The following is a 26,602-nucleotide window of genomic DNA, read 5'->3' on the forward strand; positions in this document are numbered from 1 at the left end:
ATTAGTCTCCATAAAACAATTGTAACCTTCTTTATGCAAGCGAGATAAAAGTTAAATGCTTAGGCTGGAAGAGATGTATAAGTACCAATAATAGCATCAATCATAAAAGAGGGCCAAAACGTACATACTGCACCAACTTTTCATGACTAACCACACAATTTCTTCACTTCTATATATTACATACCTTCAGCTGTTCTACTTGCTGGCAAAGCATCTGCAATAAATGCTTCTGATCTTCAGCCCAACGAGGTGGAGTCTTTGGAGACCACTAAAGTGAGATCATGGATAAAGGTTTATATCACCTTATAAAAAAATACTTAAAGTAAAATATGTACAATGGAATGGTTTTAACACTTCATACATTTGTTATTTTGGTTTATCATTGTTTAAATTACATTCAAGGTAACATCTTTGCTTTCCTGTGAAACTAAGTCATCCTGTTCTTGGGAGTTTTTTGACTTTCGGCAATTGCAAGTATGTACAATTTTCATATTAGCATAATCATTTAACTTCTTGGTCATTTAGAGTAAAGCATCAACAATTTAGCTTTCAGTTGGTCTTAAATCTTTAACTGATCTAAATTTTTAATCATGAACTGCATATTTGATTTCACACCTTCAAATAAATGAAGAAACCAGAAGTATCACTGATCTAGGAACACCAAAATATACAGCATGAAACAAAGAGGGAAGTGATTAGAAGAGAGAGGAGTGAGTATTTTTCTATCAACATTACTACAATCCCTGACAAAGCAGCCAAACTTATGCTATGATCTCGCTAGGGAGCAACACTTGTTTACTTAAAATAGACAATATGTTTGATATTTCAGGTAGTTACTAATAAAACCAAAAAATTCTTCAGTTTTGAACAAACAATACATTGCAATGTTAGAACAAAGAAAGCACACTCATATACTCCAATGTTCCAAAGTAACAGACAAACTGTGGTTGAACAACCGATAAAAGATATTAAATAGCAAATGCAATCAAGACAAATCTGGCTACTTTTTCCTGAAGTTTCTCCCCAGATGGTAGTGGTACTGTGAGTCAACAATTCAGATTAAAAACTGTCTCCCTTACAAGGGATTCCAATTCTTCACTTTTGAAGGTTTAATTTTAGAATGCTGAGGTTACTCAGTTGCATGATTACTTCAAATTTGATCTCTTCCAGGGACCATGTTCCACTAAATTTCCTAGAAGGCATTTCAATACTTAACTCACTGGCATAATTTCAATTCCTCCAGACATTTGTTTCACTGAGCTGATATTACCCAGTATCTCAGAGTTCCAAATCTCATCCGCACTAAGCAATTAGCATTTGAGAGTTTTCTTGGTTGCCATTGTGCTCCACTGAATATTACCAGTTCCTAGGTTTTCCTTCTAGTCCCCAATGGTCTGAAATAGCTCTTAGGGGTTCTCCTGAGCTCAAAACCTAACTCCAAACTGCATATGGCTCTGAAGGAGGGTCACTGGACCCGAAACATTAATTATGCTTTCTCACCACAGATACTACCAGATCTGCCGAGTTTGACAAGCAATTTCTGTTTTTTCAGGTTTCCAGCATCCACATTTTTTTGTTTTATTATCCAAGCAGCACCTGCCAGTAATCTAGGGCTTCTTTAAGCCCAAATCTTCCAATACATTAAATTTATCCAAATGTCTTTTATAGATGCGATTATAAAATTTAAAAGATATTTGGATAAGTTCAAGAGGAAGGTTTTAGTGGAACATGGGTCAAGCGCAGGCAAGAGTGAAAAGATTAGTTTGGGAACATGGCTGGTGTGGACTGACTGGACCGAAGGATTTGTTTCCATGTAGTATGACTCCATGACTCAGACTCTGCTACAGCAGCACTTGCTTGGACTGCAGCCTCTTCTTGCTGTCAACCACCTCTCTCATGGCTTGTCCATCACGTGTCTTGACTTTTATGCCCATCCTAGGTATGATTTTCATACCAGTCAGTCCCATTAGTCTCCATATACCATCTGCACAACTCACATGACCAGGATGGCAGGGTCCTTTAAAAGGAAAAGGAAAAGGAAACGGAAACAAGGCTAACGTAGACAGAGTTGCCTGTCATACAAATTGGTACACAGCTTGCTGGGGATTGGGGATCGCAGTTCTCAATCTTCAAAGAAGCTCAGCGAGAATTAGGAAAATTTACATGTTATAACATCAACACTCCAAAAGTTAGTTCCGTACAAGCACACTTATCTTCTGTACATCAAATAATTTATAACTGTCAAATTTACCTTGTAGCTCTTGGTTGGTGATGGAGTAAGCTTGGTTGGAGATGGGGTCAAGTGTTTAACTTGTAATGACTCCACAGAGGTGCCATTTTCAGCTGTTTGGGAACTGTCATTTATTTCTTCTCCATGGTCAAGCACATCTCCATCATATTCTTGAAGATGTTGATTTACTAACTCCAGCATTTCTTTCACTGTATCTATTGATACAGGCAACTAGTAGGAAAACATGCAAGCTTTTAGTTGAGACAATGGGGAAGAGGTTGTTTAACCATAAAAGTTGCAAGCTGGTTCAAAACGGAGGATGAACATTAAACACTGTCTATTTCTAAATAACTGCTTCCTCCAAGCGCTTACTTGAAAACAAAATAAGTGGTATTGCCCAACCTAAAGCAACTTCAGAAAGTTTGCATATATTCACTTCCTTTAAGCAACTGACAGAAGTACACCAAGGAAAGACAAATCACTGACTTTTGTAGTGTATAACTAATGTAAGCTGCAGCCACAGGCAATCTGAATGTGGTACTATGACCAGCAACTGAGATAATGGATAATTAATGGCATTGACAGAAATACTGACAGCAGTCTTCAGTCTTTGTGATATACAGCTGAACACAAATATCTGGCCTCAGTTTAATGTTTCAAGTACTTTTGGACATCAAGCATAAATAACCATTTTCTTCTCCATTTTACCAAAAGGTAAGCATCCATAAAGTTAAAGCTATTAGCCAGGCAGATTCCAGAAAGCATCTGATGAGTTCCAAGAAGAAACAACAGAAGTTAAACTTCATGAAATGTAAGAAAACTATTGCCTTGGTTATGAAAATTGTTGAGTGGAAGGAGAATAAATAGAATTAGCTGAAATGTAGTTAATAGGTACATTATTGTCTGGTATTGTAGCTTCAACTATTCACTGTTTATTCATTGTTTCTTATCTTTTCCCTTAAAGGATGGGAGAGAAAGTCACATATTCCCAATCAGTAATGACAGCAGCGTAAGCAGTGTAGCTAGAAGCATTTTTAAAAAATTAATAGATTAAGTAAATGAACAAATCTATGGAAAATATATCATTCACTTTGAACCTAAACAAATGTTGGAACATTGTACTTCTGCTGAAAAACACTAGACAGCAAGACATGGAGCTCCTGGAGCCAATCTACTTTAAAATTTAGGGTCGTGCATGAGCAAGTGATGCAAGCATGTAGTTCCTTTAATTTGTGTGGTTGTGCATACACAGCAAATTAACAGACTAAATTCTGCACGGCCTGCACAGGTGTTTTAGGGTTTCTGCACAATTATGCAGCTTATTTAAAATGTTATGATCAGTCAAAAAAGGCGAATAGATTTTGTTTTTCTTGAGAAGACTAGAATATAGTAGGTAGAAATCAGTTATTCAGAATCATAGACCATACTTAGAGTACTATGAACAGTCTGAGCATCAGAATGTAGGAAAGATAAGCCAGATGATACTTGGATTTCAAGATTAAATTACGAAGGTAAATACAAGCTGCAGTTTATAAGTTCGTGGGGAAATTTTATTGAAGTCCAAAACGTTAAAGGGAATGGATATGGCATAAAATATTTTTGCTGTTTGATAAGTCTAGGAAAGGTGGAATACTTATAGTCTAAGAAATTAAAACCACATCTTTAAGAAGTGGATCAGTAAACATTTCTATACAAAGAATGGTAGTAGTTTGGAACAATCGTCTTCAAATCTCAATTGTTAATTTAAATTGGAGGTTTTTTTAAACCATTGGTATGAAAGGATAAGGTTTATTTAACAAATCAGCCATATGACCTCATTAAGAATGTAACATGTTCAAGTAGTAAAATACGCTACCCTGGTTCTATGGGCCGGGAGGTCACTGCCCACTATTCAGTAGATCATTCACAGGGTTGCCAGAACTTGTCTTCAAGTAATACACTTGCAGGGGTCATTGAACAGGGAAAATAGAACTCTTAAAAGACTTTTTTCCACTTTAACTATGGGAGCAAAGATCAATGCTGACACCTTCTCCAGCAAAAGGTGATGAACTTGCAGATTGAAGACAGTATTGCTCAAGCTTTCACTGGATAAATAATTTAAGAGCAACAGAATCAAAAATCAAACCTGCATGATATGTCAATTACTAATAAAGTTCAGAATTAAATTCTGATTAGCCACTGTTTTATCCAAAATGGTTTAGCAATTGTTCTGTCTACCTCATATGAATTGGTTTCTAAATATTGCAATTTTTAGGGTACACTGGAGATGGCAGAGTAGGACACTCCTGTCAGAACTCCTCTGTGCCATTGTTCTTTTTCTTTTCCTTCCCTCTTTTTTTTCCCTTCTCTCCCCTCAGCATTGGAGGTGAATATTAACACAGCAGCAGGAGCAGGCAGCAAGTCCCATGGCTGCGAACCCTGATACAGCAAGTAGGCTGTGATTCCCCAGAGCAGCACATGGGGAAGACAATGCTGGCACTAATCTTGGAGCAGCTGAGGGCCAGTAAGGAGCGGTCTAGGTCTTGGAGCGGGGAGACAGCTGTTGGACCAGGGTTTGGCGCGGGTGGTCAGACCACATGCAGAGGCCCTGCGCTGAACAGCTACACTGTAATGTTTATTTAAAGTTTTCTACCATACTGTAATATCAACCCTTTAATGTTGTTCCTAACTTATTTTTCAACACTTAGTAATGCAACTACTTTTATTCCTCTGCTGTTTTCTAAGAACTGTACCTAGGTACTTGTACCAAGACTTCGCCATAAGGCAGCAGACATTGAAAAGTTTTCACTGTACTCCAGCAAAGGAAAACACGTGACAAAAAGATATTGTATATTATTGTCTCAAATAACCTCAATTTTATTCACAATAAAAGCATCTTTCCTTTTACTGTCTAATTCATTTATACTTACACTATGAATAGCTGCAATGTTTGATTCAGCTTCATTTAAGACCTTTCTGAGGTATTCTTTGCTGCTGAGCAAACAATTTTTACATTGTTCTTGCTCATCAGAAGCCATCTCATTGCTATTTTCATACTCCTCCGATCTCCTGTGAAATATCTAACAAAACCAATTAAAACAAAGTTACATCAGCACTTGCAGACTTGTCCTAGAGATTAAAAACGACACAGCAGTAACTTACCAAAGCAAGATTCCAATGTGCAACAATATTATCGATAGATTCGAAAGCAGCAATTGCTTCATCAATTTTTCCATCAACTACATCAAGTGTTGCAAAAGCGTTTTTCACTTCCTTTTCATAATCCTCAACTTCAGTGACCTAAAATAAACGATCTTCATTCATACATTTACAACATAGTACTGTAGTATATACGCTTAATTTTCAAACAAAACAAAACCTCTGCACATTAATGTCTCCTATTAAATGTTCCAAATAAGAGCCACAGAAAATTCAGCAGAAATAATATTTTGTATGAATTCACAGCAAACCATACTTTCCCTATAAGGTTTTGAAATTATAATGTAATATTCTGTTCTGTGGTTTACATGTTATGAATAAGCACCTTTTTTTGCTGAAAAAAAGTATTAGCCTTGACATTTACAGTAAAACTGAGCCACAAAATGCAACTGCACGGCACAAGTAAAATTCAAGTACCCCATGTAACAGAAACAGATCAATACTACATTAACTGGCCTGTTGCTCCTCAATTTCCGTCTCCTTTTAATAACAATGTTACATTTGCTAACTTTCAATCTGGTGGGACTATTACAGAAGAGAGGGAATGTTAGAGAATTATAGCCAATGCATCCATAAACCTTGCAGCCATGACTTTCATGACCAATGGGTGTAAGCCTGGGCCTCCCAAATTCTTCCCCACTGTAACCACATTAAGATTTGAAAATTGTGATTCCACAGTGAGAACTGAGAAAATAAGAGACTTGTTAGACATGATGCAGAACTATTATAACACAGTTAGAGCTCCAGAATGGAAAATACCACTTGAGAATGTGGGACCGCAAAATTTCAGATTAGAACCGCACTCGGGTTACCCAGGCATAAACCATTAGATACAAGGTTTTTGTAAAATCGAGACCCCTTGGATTTCTCCAATACTTTTTCCTCTATCAAAATTAATTACCTTAATTTCCTCACTTATTAGCCGCTAATTTACTTTCTATTGATGCTATATAAATTGACTCTTACGAAGAGCAACACAACATATTTATCCAATATCTCTATCATTGTCTTATTCCTAATAATTTCTGCGGTCTCTGTTGCAAAAAATTAACATTTACTTGAACTACTCTCCTTTTCAACATACTTGTAAAAACTGTTACAACTTGCTTGTATGTTCCTGACTGATTGACTCTCCTGTTTTATTTTTCCCTCTTTAAACAACTTAACGCTAGCTCCGGTAGCAAACAATCACATAGTACACTGAATGCCCAATCTGAATTTTCCGGTTTTTAAAAAAATACATACTTGTGGTCTTACATTTGAAGATGAGTATGAGCTGTATGAATTATAAATTTAATTCCACTTTAAATGGCACTGGGTGATGGGACATAACCTAACCAGCCAAATTGCAGCAAGAATGCTGAGAAAAATGCAGAAGGCATTTATTTAACTCGCACATCACACCTCCAATTCCTGGTAACTCTAAATTCCTCACCTCCTTTAAGATTTCAAAAGGTTTCTACCTATTTTTCTGTTGAGTTTGCCAGACCCTAACAATCAAAGTTTTTTTATCTTCCTTGTACAGTTTTGCCAATGATTGCAAATGACCTTTGTCATTTATCTGCTGCCAGAGGGAATAACATTTCTCTATTCTTTCCAAACTTATGAAAATCTAAAGTCATCAGGGAATAATTTTAGTCATAGAGATGTACAGCATGAAAAGAGACCCTTTGGTTCAACCAGGCTATGTCAACCAGATATCCCAACCCAATCTAGTCCCACCTGCCAGCACCTGGCCCATATCCCTCCAAACCCTTCCTATTCATATAGCCATCCAAATGCCTCTTAAATGTTGCTATTGTACCAGCCTCCACCATTTCCTCTGGCAGCTCATTCCACACACATACGTACCACCTTCTGCTTGAAAACATTGCCCCTGAGGTCTCTTTTAGATCTCTTTTAGGGTGAGGGGGGGAAAAGATCTAAATCTATGCTCTCTAGTTCTGGACTCCTCGACCCCAGGGAAAAGACTTTGCCTATTTACCCCTTCCATGCCCCTCAATTTTGTAAACCTCGATAAGGTCACCCCATAGCCTCTGATGCTCCAGGGAAAACAGCCTCAGCCTGTTCAGCCTCTCCCTGTAGCTCAAATCCTCCAACCCTGGCAACATGGTGGCACAGTGGTTAGCACTACTGCCTCACAGCGCCAGAGACCCGGGTTCAATTCCCGCCTCAGGCGACTGACTGTGTGGAGTTTGCACATTCTCCCCATGTCTGCGTGGGTTTCCTCCGGGTGCTCCGGTTTCCTCCCACAGTCCAAAAATGTGCAGGTTAGGTGAATTGGCCACGCTAAATTGCCCGTAGTGTTAGATGCAGGGGTAAATTTAGGGGAATGGATATGGGTGGATGTGCTTCGGCGGGTCAGTGTGGACTTGTTGGGCCGAAGGGCCTGTTTCTACACTAAGTAATGTAATCTTAAAAAAAAATCCTTGTAAGTCTTTTCTGAACCCTTTCAAGTTTCACAACATCTTTCCGGTAGGAAGGAGGCCAGAACTGCGCAACATGACCTCCCAACTCCTGTACTCAATACTCTGACCAATAAAGGAAAGCATACCAAACGCCACCTTCACTATCCTACCTACCTGCGACTCCACGTTCAAGAAGCTATGAACCTACATACCAAGGTCTCTTTGTTCAGCAACACTCCCTAGGACCTTACCATTAAGGTGTATAAATCCTGCTAAGATGTGCTTTCCCATAATGCAGCACCTCGCATTTATCTGAATTAAACTACATCTGCCACTACTCAGCCCATTGGCCCATCTGGTCCAGATCCTGTTGTAATCAGAGGTAACCCCCTTCGCTGTCCACGACACCTCCAACTTTGGTGTCATCTGCAAACTAACTAACTGTACCTCTTATGCTCACATCCAAATCATTTCTGTAAATGACATAAAGTATAGGACCCAGCACCGATTCTTGTGGCACTCCACTGGTCATAGGCATCCAGTCTGAAAAATAACCCTCCACCACCAGCACCACCCTGTCTACCTTTGAGCGAGTTCTGTATCCAAATGGATAGCTTTCCCAGTATTCTGTGAGATCTAACCTTGCTAATCAGTCTCTCATGGGGAACCTTGTTGAATGCCTTACTGAAGTCCATGTAGATAGGATCTACCTCTCTGCCTTGATCAATCTTCTTTGTTACTTCAAAAAAACTCAATCAAGTTTGCAAGACATGATTTCCCACACACAAAGCCATGTTGACTGTCCCTAATCAGTCCTTGCCTTGCCAAATACATGTATGTCCTGTCCCTCAGGATTCCCTCCAACAACTTGCCCACCACAGATATCAGGCTCACTGGTCTATAGTTCCCTGGCTTGTCCTTACCACCCTTCAACAGTGGCACCACGTTAGCCAACTTCCAGTCTTCCAGCACCTCACCTGTGACTATCAATGATACAAATATCTCAGCAAGAGGCCCAGCAGTCCTAGGGAAACAATTTTAGTTTCTTAACCCCTACGCCCCCCCTTTCCCCAACCTTCCCTTAGAACTGAAGCTCTTCATCCATTCTGTCCTTTAGTTGTATTCCATCAGGTCCTCACACCTGGATCTCACCTTTCATTGTTTCTATGTTCCCAGAATTCCATAATGCCACATAAATAGAACAACCCACTTGGTTTTCCTTGTCAAATATTTCTTTTCATTTTCCCTCTCCTTTCAATTCACCTTTAATCTCATTTTCTCAATTAATCATCAGCTCTCAGGCCCTAATTGCTCTGCCAATTTTGCTTCCAACTATTATTTACCCACAGCATTCAGAAACTCATCCATTTTTCCATGAAAATTATTCAAACATCACTTTTACTTCTTTATTACAAGAGCTGTGGAGTCAGCTGAATAAAGTTTTGAATACACTTCCAACTGAATTCACATAATTCCATTATTACTGATTTTCCCCCCTACTAGGGACTTGCTAAGCAACTTAGTTTGCTTCATCTCCAAGGATTATGGCTTGCCCCTAAAGTTATCTTTTGAAGCATGCATATCAAATGTGATTTCTAGATAAATGTTCAATTTGGAAACTTACATCATGTGGTTCATTAACAATAACAGATTACACTTGGCAACGCTCATAATACTATGAGCAATGAGAATGGTGAAAAACCTAATTTAAATTTGGAAAAAATAGTGCTGTATGCAATTACTTTATGGAAGATCTTTCTAATTCGCTGTAGCCAAATTGAAATATAATTCTACATGTAATATGCAAAAACATGTTTCAGCTTGCTATAAGCATGCGCAAAGGTGATTCAGTTCATATTTCTCCTTAAACACACCTCCCCAATTAGTTTTAGTAAAAAGGAGAGAAAATTTTTGTTTCCATGAGATTATTCAAAATTACTCTTAATTGAATAAGTAAACATTAGGCTTATGAATACTGGTTAGAGTTGCGTACAAACAAAAATGTACATCTAAAGCTACTGTCAAAAACACATGATAAAACAAAAACCTGCTCAAAGTTCTCCTCAAACCTTAATCACTGGTTTCTCCTCAGCTGTATCATATTGAACTTGATGACTATAGTTGTGAAAGATTAGAAAATACATGGTATGTACCTGCTACTAGCATTCCTAACAGGAGGCCTGCTTCAAAACCCACCTGCTCCAGACAAGTGTAAAACCAACCACAGCTGTGGGTATGTTCACCAAGCTAGGAAGATGATTTGTAGATATTTCATCCCCATCGAGACATCACCTACACAGGCGGCGAAACGTCTGCAAATCAACTTCCCAGCTCGGCAAACATACCCACAATCATGGCAACCAGCACCTGAGCTACAAATCTTTACATAAACCTTGAATCTATATTAACTGTTTCAAAAGTTATATAAAAGTGAAATCAACATCGATTAAAAGAGTAAAGTCAAGTAGTTATTCCAAAAGATATTTTCTGCAGTATTTACATCTGCAGCAATTTTTCAGTGAAACAAATGCATATAAAATTCTAGTCATTATAAACAGCTGCAAGTCATTTCCAAGTCTTATTACAGCTTACAAATGCATAAACTTTATTTGCTTTTTAAGCACTAATTCGGCCAATGGAAATGTAATTGCAAATGTTCAGTTTAATACAGCAACAAATGTCTTAAATACTCCATAATGATCTCTTGTTAAATGCAAAATCATAAATGTATCCAATTCCCAGGTGATAAACTACATGTAAGGTACATTATTACCTTGATATCTTTGCTACGGAAATGTTGAAATAAAGGATCAATAGGTTCAGGAATGCTCCTTTGCTTTCTGACGCTGTGTAATAAGGGCAGGACTTTCCTCCAATAGTAGACACTCCGTCCAATGTATTCTTTTTGATCATAGTATGAATCTAATCCACTTCCCTATAGGGCAAAAACAAAAATTTAACTGTTAGGAACTGCACGTCAGTAGTTTTGAAATTATAATGGTGAAACAATAAAGTCATAATAGAACAGGATAAAAACTTTAAACAATGCTTTACAAAGAAAATACAACACAGGCTACAAACTGAGTCAACCACTGAGGTAATGTTATCAGGTGAGAAATGCAATTACTGAACTGGCTATCATACAGACAAAGTCTTCAGCTCCCCCTATATTTTAATAGAGAAAATTGCATACACACACACGCACATCCACATAAGATCAGAGTAGTGTACAAGAGCCAGTAAATGATGTAACCAAAAAGTGATGTCCTGAAATACAGATATAGATTATAAATGGAAGTGAGCCATGGTAGAAAGCAAAACTCTAACTGATAATGGATGTAGCAGCAGGAAGAGAATATAGAGCTTCGAAAGGTCTTTACTATGTTTGGATCGGTGAAGTGAAAATAAAAATGTGCAGTCTGACAGTTAGATAAAAGGAGTACTTCAGGAAGATCCTGGATACAAAGTTCAGGAAAGAGTACTGCAAAACCCAGTGTTAGATGCCACTTACAATTTTGCTGAATAATTTCAACATTATGGTAGAATAGAAACCTGATTTGATTCTCTGTCCAATGAACAAGAGTAGAAAGAATGATAAATTTGAGAGAAACCATCACACAGACTGTTTGGAGATGGACTGATGGTTTGAACTGTCAGCCCTCAGGGGGTGGGGTGTCCTGAAGAAAATGCCACCCAGCACAGTAGGGAGTTGGAAAATAACATATTCAAGAATCATCCCAAAACAATGTACCATGTTGTAAGTTTGCTTGCTTAGCTGGTGGGTTTGTTCTCAGATATTTTGTCACTATGCTAGGTATCATTATCAGTTAGCCTAAGGTGAAGCGCTGTTATGCCCCACTTTCCATTTGTGTACCTTGATCTTGTAAGGTGGGTGATATCACTTCTGGTTCTTTTTCTAAGAGGTTGGTAAATGGGGTCCAAATCGATGTGTTTATTGATGGAGTTCTGGTCTGAATGTCAGGCCTCTAGGAATTCCTGTGCGTGCCTATGTTTAGCCTGGCATCATGGGAGCCCACAAACCGACCAACACAGTTAAACAGCTATTGATGAACCTAAAGGACTCTGTACCAACAACCAGCAAAACAAATATAATTTACAAAATAGCCTGCAAGGACTACAACAAACACTATCGGATACACAGGCAGGAAACTAGCCACCAGGATACACGTACACCAACTAGCCACCAAAAGCTAAGATCAGCTATCACTGGTATCCTTACACACAGACGAAGGAGAACACCACTCCGACTGGGCCACCACAACTATCCTAGGACAGGCTAAACAGAGACATGTGGGAATTCCTAGCCGCCTGGCATTCAAATCAGAACTCTATCAATAAACACATCAATGTGGTCCCCATTTACCAACCTCAGAAAAAGAACCAGAAATAATATCACCCACCTTAAACAGGCCAAGACACAAATAGAAAGGGGGACAGAACACCAGTGCTTCACTGGAGGCTCACTGATGTTATCTAGCATGGTGAAAAAACCTATCAGTTGAGAACAAACCTACCAGCTCAGTGAGCAAACTTACAACCTGAACCTCATCCTGAGCTACGAATCTTCTCAAAAATCACAATGTACTATCTGTGCAAAATAAGTGACAGTTAGGTGAATGTGCAGATGTCACATATTTTCCTAATTCAGCATCCAAAATGTGCCAGTGTTTCACATTTCCTTAAATAATACAGGAATTGAGACTTACAATGTTAATGAGGCTTTCAGCCCAGTGTATAATTAGAGCAGGCTGAAGTCCATGCTTTTCCAGTGCCCTCAATGTACCAAGTTCACGTTGAATCATTAGTCTTAGTTTAGCAGATGTACCCGGTCTAAAAAAAAAAGCCAGTGTAATTTAATGTTCTTTAAAATAACAATTTTCTAAAAAATGCAGTTAGACTGAAAAAACATGAACGTATTTACTGTGCTTTTTTGTAGACAAGGCTGTAAACAGCATCCCACCAAGCTCTCTGTCGATCTGTATACAGCAATTTACTAATTGGTAGTGGCATGCACTTTGGTTGGTGCATACTGTAGTGAAGATCTGATTTATCCTGTAACTGTGTATGACATGAATATATCACTCCAAGAAGAAAAACCTGAAATTTAAAAAAAATAATTTTAATATGTTCAAGATCATTCATTTTTGGTAAAACTCTTAAAAGATGATTACTGCTCTAACCTCACCTCAAGATCTAAAATGCAAATAGTCTCAGGAGCATTTGTTTCAAGTCGAGAGGTTTCTTGGGGCAGTCGAGGAAACAACTGCTTCAGCCAATTTCGTACCATAGGTAACTGTTCCATTGAAAACTGGTGTAAACCAAGCCAAGCAAGATGCTGCAGATTTCCACCATGCAGTTTAACAGAAGCTGAAAGTCAAAAACCAAAAACATTTATCATATTAATTACATACTAAAGACAAGGTCCATCTTAATTATTTAGTCTAAACTGTAAATGACAATTAAAATCTGACAGGGGGATTAGTTTAACTGAAGACTGTAATATTTTCTTTTTCCACACAGATTCATATGAAGTTTACTTTTTACTCTATAAACACATATGCTAGACAAACACTCATCAGAACAGCGAACAGAACACATTCAAGATGACTTATTCTCCTTCATTTCAAAAGAGAAAACTATAGAAGACCACACAAAAAAAGTCAGATACCTTTGCTACATCATGGCCCAGATAAATGAACCAACCCCCGTGTATATATAATGACTGCATAATTTAAGGATGAAAAAGAGGAATATTAAATATCAAAAGCTCTTACCATCATCCCATTTTATGAGTTCATTCCGATCTGGGTGCTCTTCTGTAACATTCCTAATATCATCATTGGCAAGAAAAGACCTTTCAACAGATATCCGACTTCCAAACAATGTTTCAATTAATGCAGCCTGGCCACTTTTGTTTGCAAAGGTTTCCACCACTTCTTTGTAAAAGTCAGACTTTCCTGACATTAAGCTTATTAACATATGCCCTACAATAACAGAGGAAACTAGTCTGTTAGAATGTCAATCAGCAGGAATGCTATGGAATAAAAAGCTAGCAAAAACTCTGCTGCGCAAATCTGAGTTATTTTAAAAACAAAAATACAGCATTCAAATATTACCTGACTGACTTTGCCTATCCGATGCTAACCAATTAATCATTTCCTGGTTTGTGTCTTCTGCCTTTACACATTTCAGCCTAGGTCTTGGAACCTGAAAACATACACATTTCTTTACTACAGCAATATTATGAGAAAACTACCCCAGTTGCAACGCTTTCACGGCAACTGATCAACAACTGCAAAGCACTGGTGAAGCCTACCTGATAAGCAATTAAGTAGCACAATGCTGCAAGATCTACAACTGCTTTCCATTGAATTGCATTCTGTTGAGCCATTTTCAGAAGTAATGTTCCAGCATGTAAGTACAGATGCCCTCGCATTTCAGTGAAAGTAGCCGAAAGATCATCCATTGCTGCAGTCAAGTATGACTTTGCAATATGCATTGTATAATCAAAGCTACAGCAAAGCATACAAAAAAAAATTCATGAATTGTCAAGAGTTCATACAACAACTATGCAATTATGGGAAAACTTGTGCTTAAAATAACAATGTGTCAGCATTTGGTAGAACCTGCATGTCCCCATTTTAATAATATATATATTTATTGGGAAAAAATAAACTTTACCTTTTTTCACAAAAACACAAACCAAAAGAAAAGGAAAAATCAAAGGACAAAAGTACAGAAAAGTTGGAATAATATCACACTATTATATTACAATAACATTAACAATAAACTACCTACCATTCTCCAGATTGTAGTAGACTCTTATTTACTTACCTTAATCCAAACTAGCACAATCCCCATCACTAAATATATAATACCCCGCTGGTTTGAACTGTGGATGCAAAATATCTTCTAACATCACTAACAAAAGTAAGCCAATACCAAGTATACCCTACTTCTATTTCTCTGCTTTCAGTTACATTCCTACTTTATCCAATAATCTTGCCCTTATTCAATATTTTTGATGTGATAATCTGCAAAAACTTACTTCACAGGAGTGTTTACTTCACGAAATTCCAGAAAAACATCTGCAAGTATATTTGATTTCAACTGCACAATTTCTCTCTCTGCTGCCACTGAATCAAGGTGTTACTGCACTAAAATCAACAGGATTGGTAGTCTAATGGAGTGATCATGGAACCAGGACAAAGTGTGGACCACAGATGTTGGAGATCACAGTCAAAATGTGTGGTGCTGGAAAAATACAGCTGGTCAGACAGCATCCAAGGAGCAGGAGGAGTTGATGTTTCTAACTCAGTGGCAACTCACCTGCTCCTCGGATGCTGCCAGATTGGCTGGGCTTTACCAGCACCACACGTTTTGACTCTGACCATGAAATCAGTCAACGTCTTTTCATTCTTGCATGGGATGTTGGTGTCACTGCAATGGCAACGTTTCTTGCGCATTCCTGGTTGCCATTGAGCTGATTGGTCTGATCATTTCAAAAGGCAGTTAAGAGTCAACCAGTCTGTAGTCACATGTAGTAGATGAGCTAAGGATAGCAGATTTCCTTCCCTAAATGATGTGAAGCAAACCAGATGCATTTTACTAATAATTGACAATAGTTCATTGTGATTATCAGATTAGCTTTTACCTCCAGATTTCTCTATTGAATTCAATTACCATATCTGTCATGCTATTGAATTGATGTCCCAAGAACATTGGTCCAGAGCTCCAGACTGCTCTCCAATGACATTACCATTATGCCACCTCCTCCCATGCTACTGCACACAAATGAAACTGACTAGATTTACTGCCTAGTCTCATTTTAGTTGCCTAACAGCCACAGGACTTCAAGTTCAGATCAAATTTGGAGTACTCCTTTACTGATTCGCATTGAATTCACAAGAGTAGATCACAGTCTCTGAAGTCAACCACAACTCTAATTTTTCGCCTGCCCCCCATATCACTGAATTCCCTGACAATCCAAAAGTCCTCGGGTTTGAATAAACAATGGAGCACCATAACAATCTGGGATGGAGAATTTCAGAGACTCAATCCTAATCAACTGGGTTTACACAGCAATAATCACTGTTGAAATGGAAAGTGGTAACATGGAAGGAAACACCAGTGAAATCAAATACATTATATAGCACCTATAACTGTAAAAAGGGATAAAGAAACTTCACAGGATCATTACAAAGTGAAGTATGACTTTAAGCTGCATCATGTTAAATAACAAAAAAGGTCATTCATGGAGTGTCATTAAGAATGAAAGTGAAGGACAGAGGCAAAAAGATGCGCAGAAAACATTCTAGAGTTTGGGGCCTGGCCTACTGAAGGCCTAACTACCTCATGGTGAGGATGTAATTATAACTATAGATGAACAACAGGTCAGAATTCAAGGAGTGCATATTCATACAAAGAGTTGTGGGGCTAGAAGTGACTAGAGACAGTGTGAAGCCAGGGAAGTCTTGGATTTTAAAAAAAATTTTGTTTGACAAAAGTCATGTAGGTCAGCAATAATAGGGATAAGAGAATGTGATTGGTGAGAGTTGAAGCATGGGCAGAGTTTTAAATGACTTCAAGTGTGCTGGCCAGTGTGCTGGCACAGACAAGGTTAAAGATAATGGTTACAGCAAGATCTGAGGTAATGATGATTGTCATTGGATACAATGGAATACAGATAGATTACAGATTTGAGCAAAAATGGCAAATGGAGTTTAATCCACACAAATGCGAGGTGATGCATCTCGGAAGATCAAATTCAGATGCGAATTATACAACATATGGCAGAAGCCCTAGGGACATTACACCCGGGTTCCCTCTGTCTGTCACAGGTCCACATTTCCCTGAAAGTTACAACACAGGTGTATAAGGTGGTGAAGGCAGCATTTCACACGCTTGCCTTCATCTGCCGGGGTACTGAATATAAAAGTTGGCAAGTTATGTTACTTCTGCACAAACTTTAGTTAGGCCACATTTGGAATGGTGAGACCGGAAGGACATGGATACTTTGAAGAGGGTACAGATAAGATTTACCAGGATGTTGCCTGGTCTGGAGGGTTTTAGTTATGAGGAGAGGTTGGATAAACTCTGGTTTCACTGGAAAGACAGAGGCTAAGGGGTGATATTATGGAGATCTACAAAATTATGAGAGGCATAGATAGGGTGGATAGTTAGAGATTTCTTCCTAGGGTGGAAAGGTCAACAACAATAGGGCACAGGTTCAAGGTGAGAGAGGTGGAAAGTGAAGGGAAAAAATGTTCATACAGACATAGGGTGTCTGGATTGCACTGCTAGTGGAGATGGTGGGAACAGTCCTGTTAACAATGTTTAAGATGCATCTTGATAAGACACAAACGGGAAGTGAACAGCACATGCGCAATAAGTAGCAGGTATAAGTAAGAAACAAGAATTGGGCAAAAGGTTCTGTTCCTGTGCTATATTGTATGAACTAATACTATGTTGCAGGAGTCCAATTCAACTGGACAAAGAGTATTGGAGGAAGATGGTGTGGTCAGTTATGTGAAAGGCTGAAACAAGTTTGCGAAGGGTCACAAGAGAAACTTTACCTTTGTAAAAGTAACAAAGGATAGCATTTATGAATGTGATAGGAGTTTATAATATCAGCTAATATGGACCCAAGTGAGGAAGTCGGTCACCAAAAGTGGAAATAAGACCAGGGTCTCAAACAAACAACAGAAGTTCAGCTAAAGTCAATGTAATCAGAAGAACAAAAAAGAAAATTTGAATAAGGTTACCTCATTAGAGCATTTACAACATCTTGGATATTTCTGGCCGATAATGTCAGGAACATAAGATTAGATGATGCCAGGAGCAATTCTTTCTGCAAAAATCTCCATTTGTTTTTATCATCTGATGAAATATTTGACAAACTGATATAGTTCTGCAGGACAGTACAAAGACAGTGAATGTCACAGACATTCCCCAAGAACATACAAAATTTTAATTTCTTAAATACCAGATTTTGTGAGGGCAAGTAACAATCTGCTACAGCTTTTTGGACACTAAAATCAATTTGAGAAGGAAAGCATTCTTCCTCCTTTACTGTATGACACACACTCGCTGATAGAAAACCATTTAGCATTGTAAGAGCAATTGTCTCTTCAAAATAATATGTTAGTTACAAAATATGTAACTATCTTTGCAGATAAAGGTTGCTTTAAAAAGGTTTCAGATCCTAGAGAACAAACTTAGGTCAATGTAAAATTCAGCTAATATGCCATACTCTGGTAGATTGCTATTTAACCTTTTTTTAAAAAAGTGCATATTGCTTGCAGGAACAATTCAATGTCAATTCATAAAACTTTTACATACCTTCAATGTTTGTACCATGCAGGTGTACCATTCCAGACATTTACAAAGGGTTCTTTTCTTTTCTGTACTTATACAGAAATTCACTGCTTCTTCAAGTTTCCCAACAGAACAGTAAAATTCCACCAAACGTATATTAGCATGAGGATCATTGGGCCTTGAATGCAATTCTGACTGAATAAGTTCGAACAGTTGAGAATGGTCTAATTGTCCTTTTGTGCTCAGCAGCTTCTCCTTTAGAAAAGAAAAGGAGACACACACAGACATTTACAATACAGGAGAGCATTCAGTTCATTGCATCCACGCGGTCCATTACCCCATTTTCCAGTTTTTGGCCCAAAGCCACAGAGGCTCACGAACACCTAAATACTTTGTGTATGTGAGTTTCTGACTCAACCATGTGTTCAGACAGCAAGTTCCAGACTTTCAACAGCACCTAAGCAAAATACTTCTTTTAACTCTCTCAGCCTCTTTGCCCCTAGTTATTGAGTTCGCTCATGAAAAAAAAAAGTGCTTCGTTACTCACCCTATCTTTGTCCCTCATTTCCAATACACTTTTATCAAAGCCCCTCTCGGACCTTGGCTGCTCCAAGGAAGAGAACACCAAATTATCCAATCTTTCTTCATAGCTCAGACCTTCCAGCATCCTGATAAATCTCCTCTGTATCGAGTACAATCACGTCCTTCCTTTAAATTGTGACCAGAAATGCATACAGTACTCCTGCTGTAGCTAACCAACATTTTATGCTCTTGCATTCCATGCCTCAGCTGAAAGGACAGTGTCCCACATGCCTCTCAGTACCTTATCTTCCTGTCATACTATCTTCAGGGATCTGTGGAGATGCACACCAAGCTTCCTCTGATCTTCAGTATTTTACAGGGCCTACCATTCATAGTGCAATCTTTTGCCCTCTTCAAATACATTCCCTCACTTTTACAGGTTGATTTCAATTGAAATTGCATTTCCCACCTGATCAGTCTGTTGATGTCATCATGCAGTTTAGGATTATCCTTTTCAAGTATAATCACCCTGCCAACTTGTGTCATCCATGAACTTATCGATTATATCTGACATTTAAGCAGAAATCATTAACGTACACCATAAACAACGAGGGCCTCAGTACTGAGCCCACTGAATACAAGACTCCTAGTTGCTGAAATATCTCTCTAGCATCACCCACTGCTCCTGTCTCTTTGCCAAGTTTGGATTCAATGTGCCATTTTGCCTTGAACCCATGGGCTGTTACCTTAACAAGCCTGCCATGAGAGACTTCTCAAAAGCTTTGTTAAAGTCCACGCAGACCACATTAAATGCATTACTTCGATCAACACTCTTGCTCAGCACCTTAAAAAAAAATTCAACCAAATATATTAAAATGTAGCTTGCCCTTAATAAATCCACACCTCTCCAAGTGTAATACATTGGCAAGAATCGAATGCCAATCACCAAGGTTAGACCGACTGGCCGAAATGTCCTGATTTGTCTCCTCAGTTTTTGAAGATTGGGAAAACATTCAGTCCTCTAAACGTCTAGCACCTCACCTTTAGCCAGAAGGGGATTTGAAAATTACTCCCAAGGCTGCTGACATCTCCTCCCTCAACAGCCTGAGCTCTATCTCATGCAGGCCTGCTGATTTATCCATAAAAGGCTGCTAAACCCATGAGTACCTCATCTCTTGTCTTTTCTAATATCCCACAGTCTTTGGACTAGATGTCTATATACCTAAAATGAGTTCATGCAGATAGTTACAGAAATAACAAGAATATCTTACATGGGTCACAAATCCAAACGTTAGTATTCAAATATAGCAGGAATGTTACAATGTGAATACTCTGGATGCAGAGGGAATATTAAACATGAGAGCATGATTACAATCACAATGCATAAATATCTTGGTTATAAGTATTTTTAAAAACCAAACCTTTTATTACTGTTAGGTTTGTACCTCATTAATGCAGCCAAAGTATATGATACAACTGTCAAAGCTACTGCATTTTTAAATGACACTGCATCATGGATCAGAGCCTAAGTTTTGACTTACTTGTACTTTAAGTTTTTAGCCTACCTTCAGTTTGTAAACTACTCCATTATCAGGAAAATGCTTGGCTGCCTTCTCCACCCAGTATTCAGCTCTTCCATCAAGCAGGTCTCCATTACTACAGAGCAAAGCAGCTACTTTCAGGATCATATCCTTCTGAACAGGATTCAGCTCCACAACCCGCTAAGAATCAATAAGTAATATTAATGACAACTTCACTTTCAAAACACATTTCAGGCACAATTTTGTAGATATTTTGTATGGGCTCTTGGCAATTCTGGAATTAACGGATGAATTATGTTCCAGTAGAAGATTACTGCCTGCACTCATCAGTTTTCCACTAAACAAAGGACAACATACAATTATTATTTATAAAGAGAAAGAGAAAGCAGTTAGAACAAATCAGAAATGATTTAAACAGAATTTTGAATCATTTTAAATGATTCAGTCATCTGTCTGTGGAATGTATGGTTTAATATAAGAGACAGGAAATGCCTCTTTCCTCTCTTCATTACATCATGAAACACCCCAATATCAACATCCTGGGATTAACCAACTAGAGACTGAATTGGCCAAGCAAAATAAAGACTCTCACATTACTAAAGTAAAAATTCTGGAGCTAATCATTCCCCTTCTGATTACCCTAAGTTTGTTAGTCATCTACAAGGCACAAATCAGGAGTGTGACAGATACTCTTCACTGGATGAGGGCAGCACTATGTAATTTCAACATCATCCACATTCTTAAAACATTCACTCCTTTCACCAGATGATGCACAGGAGCAGCAGTGTGCCTCATCTCCAAACTGCACTGTTGAATAGCACCATCTGAACCGACAAGCAACTATCTCTATCTTTAATACACAAGAACACCACAACCTTCCACAATATCCATGGTCATTGTGTTTTGGAATTGAACATCTGATTTAAATCAATTTACCGTAGGTGAGTGGGCTTCAGTTAGCAGTAAGCTTTACTTTGAACATCTCCAACTCTACCTCACTTTCCTCCTTTAATACAGATCTAAAATCAACGTCTAACTAAAACTTTATAACATCTCACTCTATATTACCTAATGTGACTTAGTGGCATACTTTATCTCAATGTCCCTTTGAAGCACCTTTGGATGTTTTTAGATTAAAAAAGGTGTTATACAAGCTATTTTTGAAAGGCAAATGTTCACAAACTGACCATTCCTTTATTTGTCCTATTTATACTCCCTTCAGCACTTTACTGAATCTCTCCTGTCCTCCATATCTGGAATTAAAGAGTCGAAAAAGGACATGAAACCATTATTGATGATTGGAAAAACCCATTTGGTTCACTAATGTCCTTTAGGGAAGGAAACTGCATCTTTACCCGGTCTGGCCTTTTTGTGACTCCAAACCCAAAGCAATACAGTTGATTCTTAACTGCCCGCTGGGCAATACAGATGGGCAATGAATGCTGGCCTTGTCAGTGTCATCCTCATCCTATGAATGAATAAAAATATTAATTGAATCAAAGAATGGCTGCGGTCCAGAAAGAGTCCATTCAGCCAACCTAGTCTGCACCAACCCTCCAAAGAGCATCCCACCAGATTCCCATAACCCAGCATTTACTATGGCTAATACACCTAATTCGCACTTCTTTGGACTGTGGGAAGAAATGGACATAGACGAATGGTGGCAATGACCTGGTGTTATTACCGTTGAACTGTTAATCCAGAGACCCAGGTAATGCTCTGGGGACCTGGATTTGAATCCCGCCACAGCAGAGGAATTTGAATTCAACATAAATCTGGAATTAAGCATCTAATAATGACCACATATCTCTGTTGCAGATTGTCAGAAAAACCCATTTGATTCACTGATGTCCTTTAGGGCAGAAAACTGCCATCCTGACCTAGTCTGGCCGATGTGTGACTTCAGCCTGCAGCAACATCAATGGCTCTTAAATTAACAATACTTGCTGGTCTATCCAGTGACGTCCTCATCCAGTGAATGAAGAAAAAAGCCCGAAGGAATCCAGATCCCTGGTGCACTAAGACAGCAGTGTTAACCACTGAGCCACCTTGGCACTCTATACTATTCCTTTACCCTGCCTCCTGCACTTCATTGAATCAAGATTAATTAGTTTTGAAAAACATTTTCCTGTTCTGAAAAAAGTGACAGACTCAAAAAACTAACGTTTTCTCTGAACAGATGCTTCCAGTCCAGCTGAGGATTTTCAGCGTTTTCTGTCTAAGTTAAAATTTCCAGCATCCACATCTTTGTATATATGTGTTACTGCTCTGTCATATTTTTGTTTGTTTCATAATGATCTTGAAGTTTTAAGCTCCATTTCAGGTGGCACTGTGGCTCAGTGGTTAGCACTGCTGCCTCACAGTGCCAGGGACTTGGGTTTAATTCCAGCCTTGAGCAACTGTCTGTGTGGAATTTGCACATTCTCCCAGTGTCTGTGTAGGTTTCCTCCAGGTGCTCTGATTTCCTCCTACAATCCAAAGATGTGCAGGTTAGGTGAATTGGTCATGCTACATTGTCCAAGGTATCCAGAGATGTGTAAGTTAGGTGCACCACTCAGGGGTAAATGTAGAGTAATAGGGTAAGGGAATGGGTCTGGGTGGGTTACTCTTCAGAGGGTCGGTGTGGACTTGTTGTGCTGAAGGGCCTGTTTCCACACGGTAAAGATTCTATGACACTTTGAGGCATTTTATTACATTAAATTAAATTACATTACATTAAAGGCACTATGTCTACTTCAGTTGTTATGGCTGATTTGCTCATGAAATCTAGGGAAAAACATCTTCCAGACCTCCATGCAGCATTCTTTTATGGAGTGAGAGTTTGACTTAACATTTAAACCCTGAAAGATAATATTAATCATAACGAGATTGCAAGATATCTTGAAGCTTTATCAATGTAACCTGATCCCTGTTGGTCCTGTCACCTGAAGCCAAGCAACGGCACTAAAAGAGTAGACAAAAGTGAGGACTGCAGATCAGAGTCAAGTTTATAGTGGTGCTGGAAAAGGACAGCAGGGCAGCATCCGAGGAGCAGTAAAATTGCCATTTCAGGCAAAAGTCCTTCATCAGGAATAAGATAGTGCAATGGTAATAACTGCACTTAACAACAAATGACTTAGCTGATGAGCTATAATCAAATTTATTTAACCTTGAAACATTTTATTAATGCTCATTGTCAAACTAACTGGCCAGCAGTATGATATATGTCATTCTTTTCTACTTAAAATGCACTGTAGCCCTCTACCTGATCAATTATTTAGAATATTCTACACCTACCATTGTAGGCTTTCAATTAATGGCTATCCAAAAAATATGCTGACTTGGTTTAAACACAAAACATCTCAAATTTGCCATATTTGCAGAATTGCCCTTACCTTATAACAACCGATTGCTTTTTCAATGTTGCCTTCAGACTCATAGATCTGGCCAAGAAGCTTGTGCGCTTTTGGATCCCTTTCCTGTACGGTTATGTAAGCGGATATTTGCCTGTAAAAAAACTGAAGAGATTATTGCAGAGCCACTGAAAGCGCACGCTTCCTAATTAATCAAGTGCTTTTACAAAATACCAAAATTAAAGTTGAGACAGTGAACACGGAGTTAGACCAACTCAAAGTAGGTACAATATTTGCATGATTGTGGGAAAACAGCAAAAGATAAACAGCTTGCATTTTCACAAGAAAGGCCACCCCAAAGTGCTTTACAGCAAAAGAAGTGCAGTCATGACCCATTACTGGAAATCAATTAACTTGCACGCAAAACTCCCACAAACAGCAATATAAAAGAGATATTAAAGAATAAATTTTGACATGAAAAGCCCCCTGATCAAAAGTAGCTCATTTTATTCATTGGTCTGAGACTACTTACAGGTATCTGAAGCAGCAAACAGTCTAGTTTAAAGTCAAAGGCAGCAAACAGAAAATCTCCCTGAATAGAAAAATGAAAATAGGAGCAGCAGGCCATTTGGACCTTTCAGCCTGCTCCACATTGATTATAATAATGGCTGACCATCCAACTCAAGAGCCCTTTCCTGCTTTTATCCCCCCCATACCGTTTGATCCCTTGAACCCCAAGTTGTGGTTCTGTTCACCGAGCTGGGAATTTGTGTTGCAGACGTTTCGTCCCCTGTCTAGGTGACATCCTCAGTGCTTGGGAGCCTCCTGTGAAGCGCTCTTTCACAGGAGGCTCCCAAGCACTGAAGATGCCACCTAGACAGGGGACGAAACACCTGCAAACAGATTCCCAGCTCAGTGAACAGACCACAACAACGAGCACCCGAGCTACAAATCTTCTCACAAACTTTGAATCCCAAGCGTTGTTCCCAAACCATTTAAATCAATGTTTTGGCCAGAATTATTTTTTGTAGTAGCAAATTCCACAAGTTCACCATTCTCCAGGTGAATGGATTACTCATCTCAGTCCTACCTCAGTCAGCCTTAACTTTGCATTCAAATTCTGCAATGGGATTTGAAAACAACTTCTGAAAGGTGGAGACGACAACCACAGTTGGCAGAGGGACATGGGCCTAAATGGATAGGTCAAAAGGTGCCACAAATTATTTTGATCTGTGCTGAATAATTCAAACAGTATTGATACTTGTATGAACCAGCAGCAAGTAAGCAAATCTTTAAGAATGCACACAAAATATGAAACAGAATTGGGATTAGTAAGTTGGTGCTGTTTCAACTTATAAAGAAACCAAACAGTAAAGTTCTCCTTGCAGATCAACTTCTTTTAAAAGCAGTTGCTTTTAAAATTATTATCCCACATTTCAAACCTAACCACGGCCTTGCAGCTCCCATGTGTAATCTCCTCTAGCCCCACAATATTGCACAGTTGCATGTCATGAATGCTGGGCTCTTAATCAGCAATTTTCACTGCTCCAGCATTAGCTGCCATCACTTCAGTTTTTCAGGTTGCATGCTCTGGAACACCTTCCCTATACCTTTCTACCTTGCCTTCCTCTATTAAAACACAATCAATCTGCTCCTATGATGAAGTTTTTGATTAACTGGCTTTATATCTCATGTTGTTCAGTGCCATATACTGTATGACAGTGCTCTCTTGAAGCACATAACACTTCATTACTTTAGAGAACTGTACAGGTTGATTTCCTCCTCCGAATGTGATATACACACTAGCATCTGTATCAAGGGAAAAAAACCTGGCAATAAAATACATTTGGAAGAGTTAAAAGCTTAAAACAGGATACAGCAAGATGGATAATGGATGATTTAAAAGTACTTACACGTTTATATTGTTTATTATCACTGCATGGATTTCATTGTTTTGATTACTCAATCAATTTTAGTCAGTTTAGAAAGCTTGAAAAACTTTCAGAATAACCCAAAATTATTCATTTTAAAACAGCACATTCTGGGAACAAATTATTTACCTCTTCGCAAGTTCATACTCCTTAGCTTCATAATAGAGTTTTGCAAATAAAAATCCTTTGAGTGATTTCTGAAAAGAAATTTGGGAAGTTGCATAAAAGACATTTTTTTTAAAATGACATCTCAAAAAATTCCTGGATACACACAAATTACGTTAATAATTCACTATATTAAATTCATCATTACTTCTGCAAACAAATTAAAAATTCAGAATGAATAACTTATAGCAATTCGTACATTTCACGTGACGCCGATATTAGGAACAGAATCATTCCTTAAGCATTCATCACTAGTTTCGTTTCTTTAAAAACGAGATCAAAATTGAAATTCTGGATAGTCTTAGATGATAGAGTCCAGCATCGCCAAAACTATATCGCCACCTCCACTTTGAAACACAGCGCTAAACGGCAACTGGTTGACAAATCGGTAGATTCTTGGCTCAATCACAACACAAACCGTTGGGCCTGACAGAGGCAAGGCCTAGTAACCAAGGCCGCAACCTGCACTGCCCGCGCTTTCTTGGTCGCCGCAGTTTGTCGACATGGCCCGCGGTGATGGACACTCACCTCGCGGGGTGAGAGCGGCGTGACGCCCTGCACCGAAGCAATGTACCTGTCCACGTCGGCCTTACTGCGCATCATGCCTAACCGCCGGCCTCAGGCCGCTGTGTGTACAAGATTTGATAAACGCCCTCCTCCCAAACCAGTTCCGGTCCTACACCATCTCTTCCGTCCTGAACTCAGAGCTTTCAGGGCCAGTTCCGCCGCCACTGCACGACAAAAATGAATCCAACGACATATACTGCGCCTGCGCCTTCGCCCGATGGCCTCCAATCACAGGCCAGCCGCTGACGTCACAAGGAACGCCGGAAGTAACCCCCAGATGACGTAGACAACAAGAAGTGGGATTATGTCCAAATCTCGCGAGGTTGAAGTCTTAGATTCGAACGTGAAACTTTTAATCTGATGGTGTTTA

The 26,602-nt window shown here is 38.8% G+C and overlaps 1 protein-coding gene across 6 annotated transcripts in view; it reads right to left on the minus strand.

Moving 5' to 3' along the window:
• ranbp2 (RAN binding protein 2) overlaps positions 1-26,381 on the minus strand; it is a 68,964-nt gene extending 42,583 nt beyond the window's left edge. For 5 of the 6 annotated variants that reach the window (XM_072577544.1, XM_072577546.1, XM_072577545.1 and 2 more), the window contains exons 1-17: positions 26,194-26,380; positions 25,630-25,697; positions 23,612-23,723; positions 20,262-20,417; positions 18,199-18,429; positions 17,622-17,767; positions 14,174-14,369; positions 13,974-14,064; positions 13,632-13,841; positions 13,043-13,224; positions 12,779-12,954; positions 12,564-12,687; positions 10,610-10,771; positions 5,372-5,509; positions 5,140-5,289; positions 2,252-2,461; positions 185-268 (exon numbers count right to left, since the gene is read on the minus strand). In XM_072577544.1, the coding sequence (XP_072433645.1) occupies positions 185-268; positions 2,252-2,461; positions 5,140-5,289; positions 5,372-5,509; positions 10,610-10,771; positions 12,564-12,687; positions 12,779-12,954; positions 13,043-13,224; positions 13,632-13,841; positions 13,974-14,064; positions 14,174-14,369; positions 17,622-17,767; positions 18,199-18,429; positions 20,262-20,417; positions 23,612-23,723; positions 25,630-25,697; positions 26,194-26,268 (2,511 nt within the window). In that variant the 5' untranslated portion in view covers positions 26,269-26,380. Of the gene's footprint in view, positions 1-184; positions 269-2,251; positions 2,462-5,139; positions 5,290-5,371; positions 5,510-10,609; positions 10,772-12,563; positions 12,688-12,778; positions 12,955-13,042; positions 13,225-13,631; positions 13,842-13,973; positions 14,065-14,173; positions 14,370-17,621; positions 17,768-18,198; positions 18,430-20,261; positions 20,418-23,611; positions 23,724-25,629; positions 25,698-26,193 lie in introns of all 6 variants that reach the window. The other variant, XM_072577543.1, reaches the window with a different exon arrangement.
• Positions 26,382-26,602: the final 221 nt, after the last annotated feature.

The sequence above is a fragment of the Chiloscyllium punctatum genome, chromosome 9 (genome assembly GCF_047496795.1).
Source record: "Chiloscyllium punctatum isolate Juve2018m chromosome 9, sChiPun1.3, whole genome shotgun sequence".
Taxonomy (NCBI): Eukaryota; Metazoa; Chordata; class Chondrichthyes; order Orectolobiformes; family Hemiscylliidae; genus Chiloscyllium; species Chiloscyllium punctatum.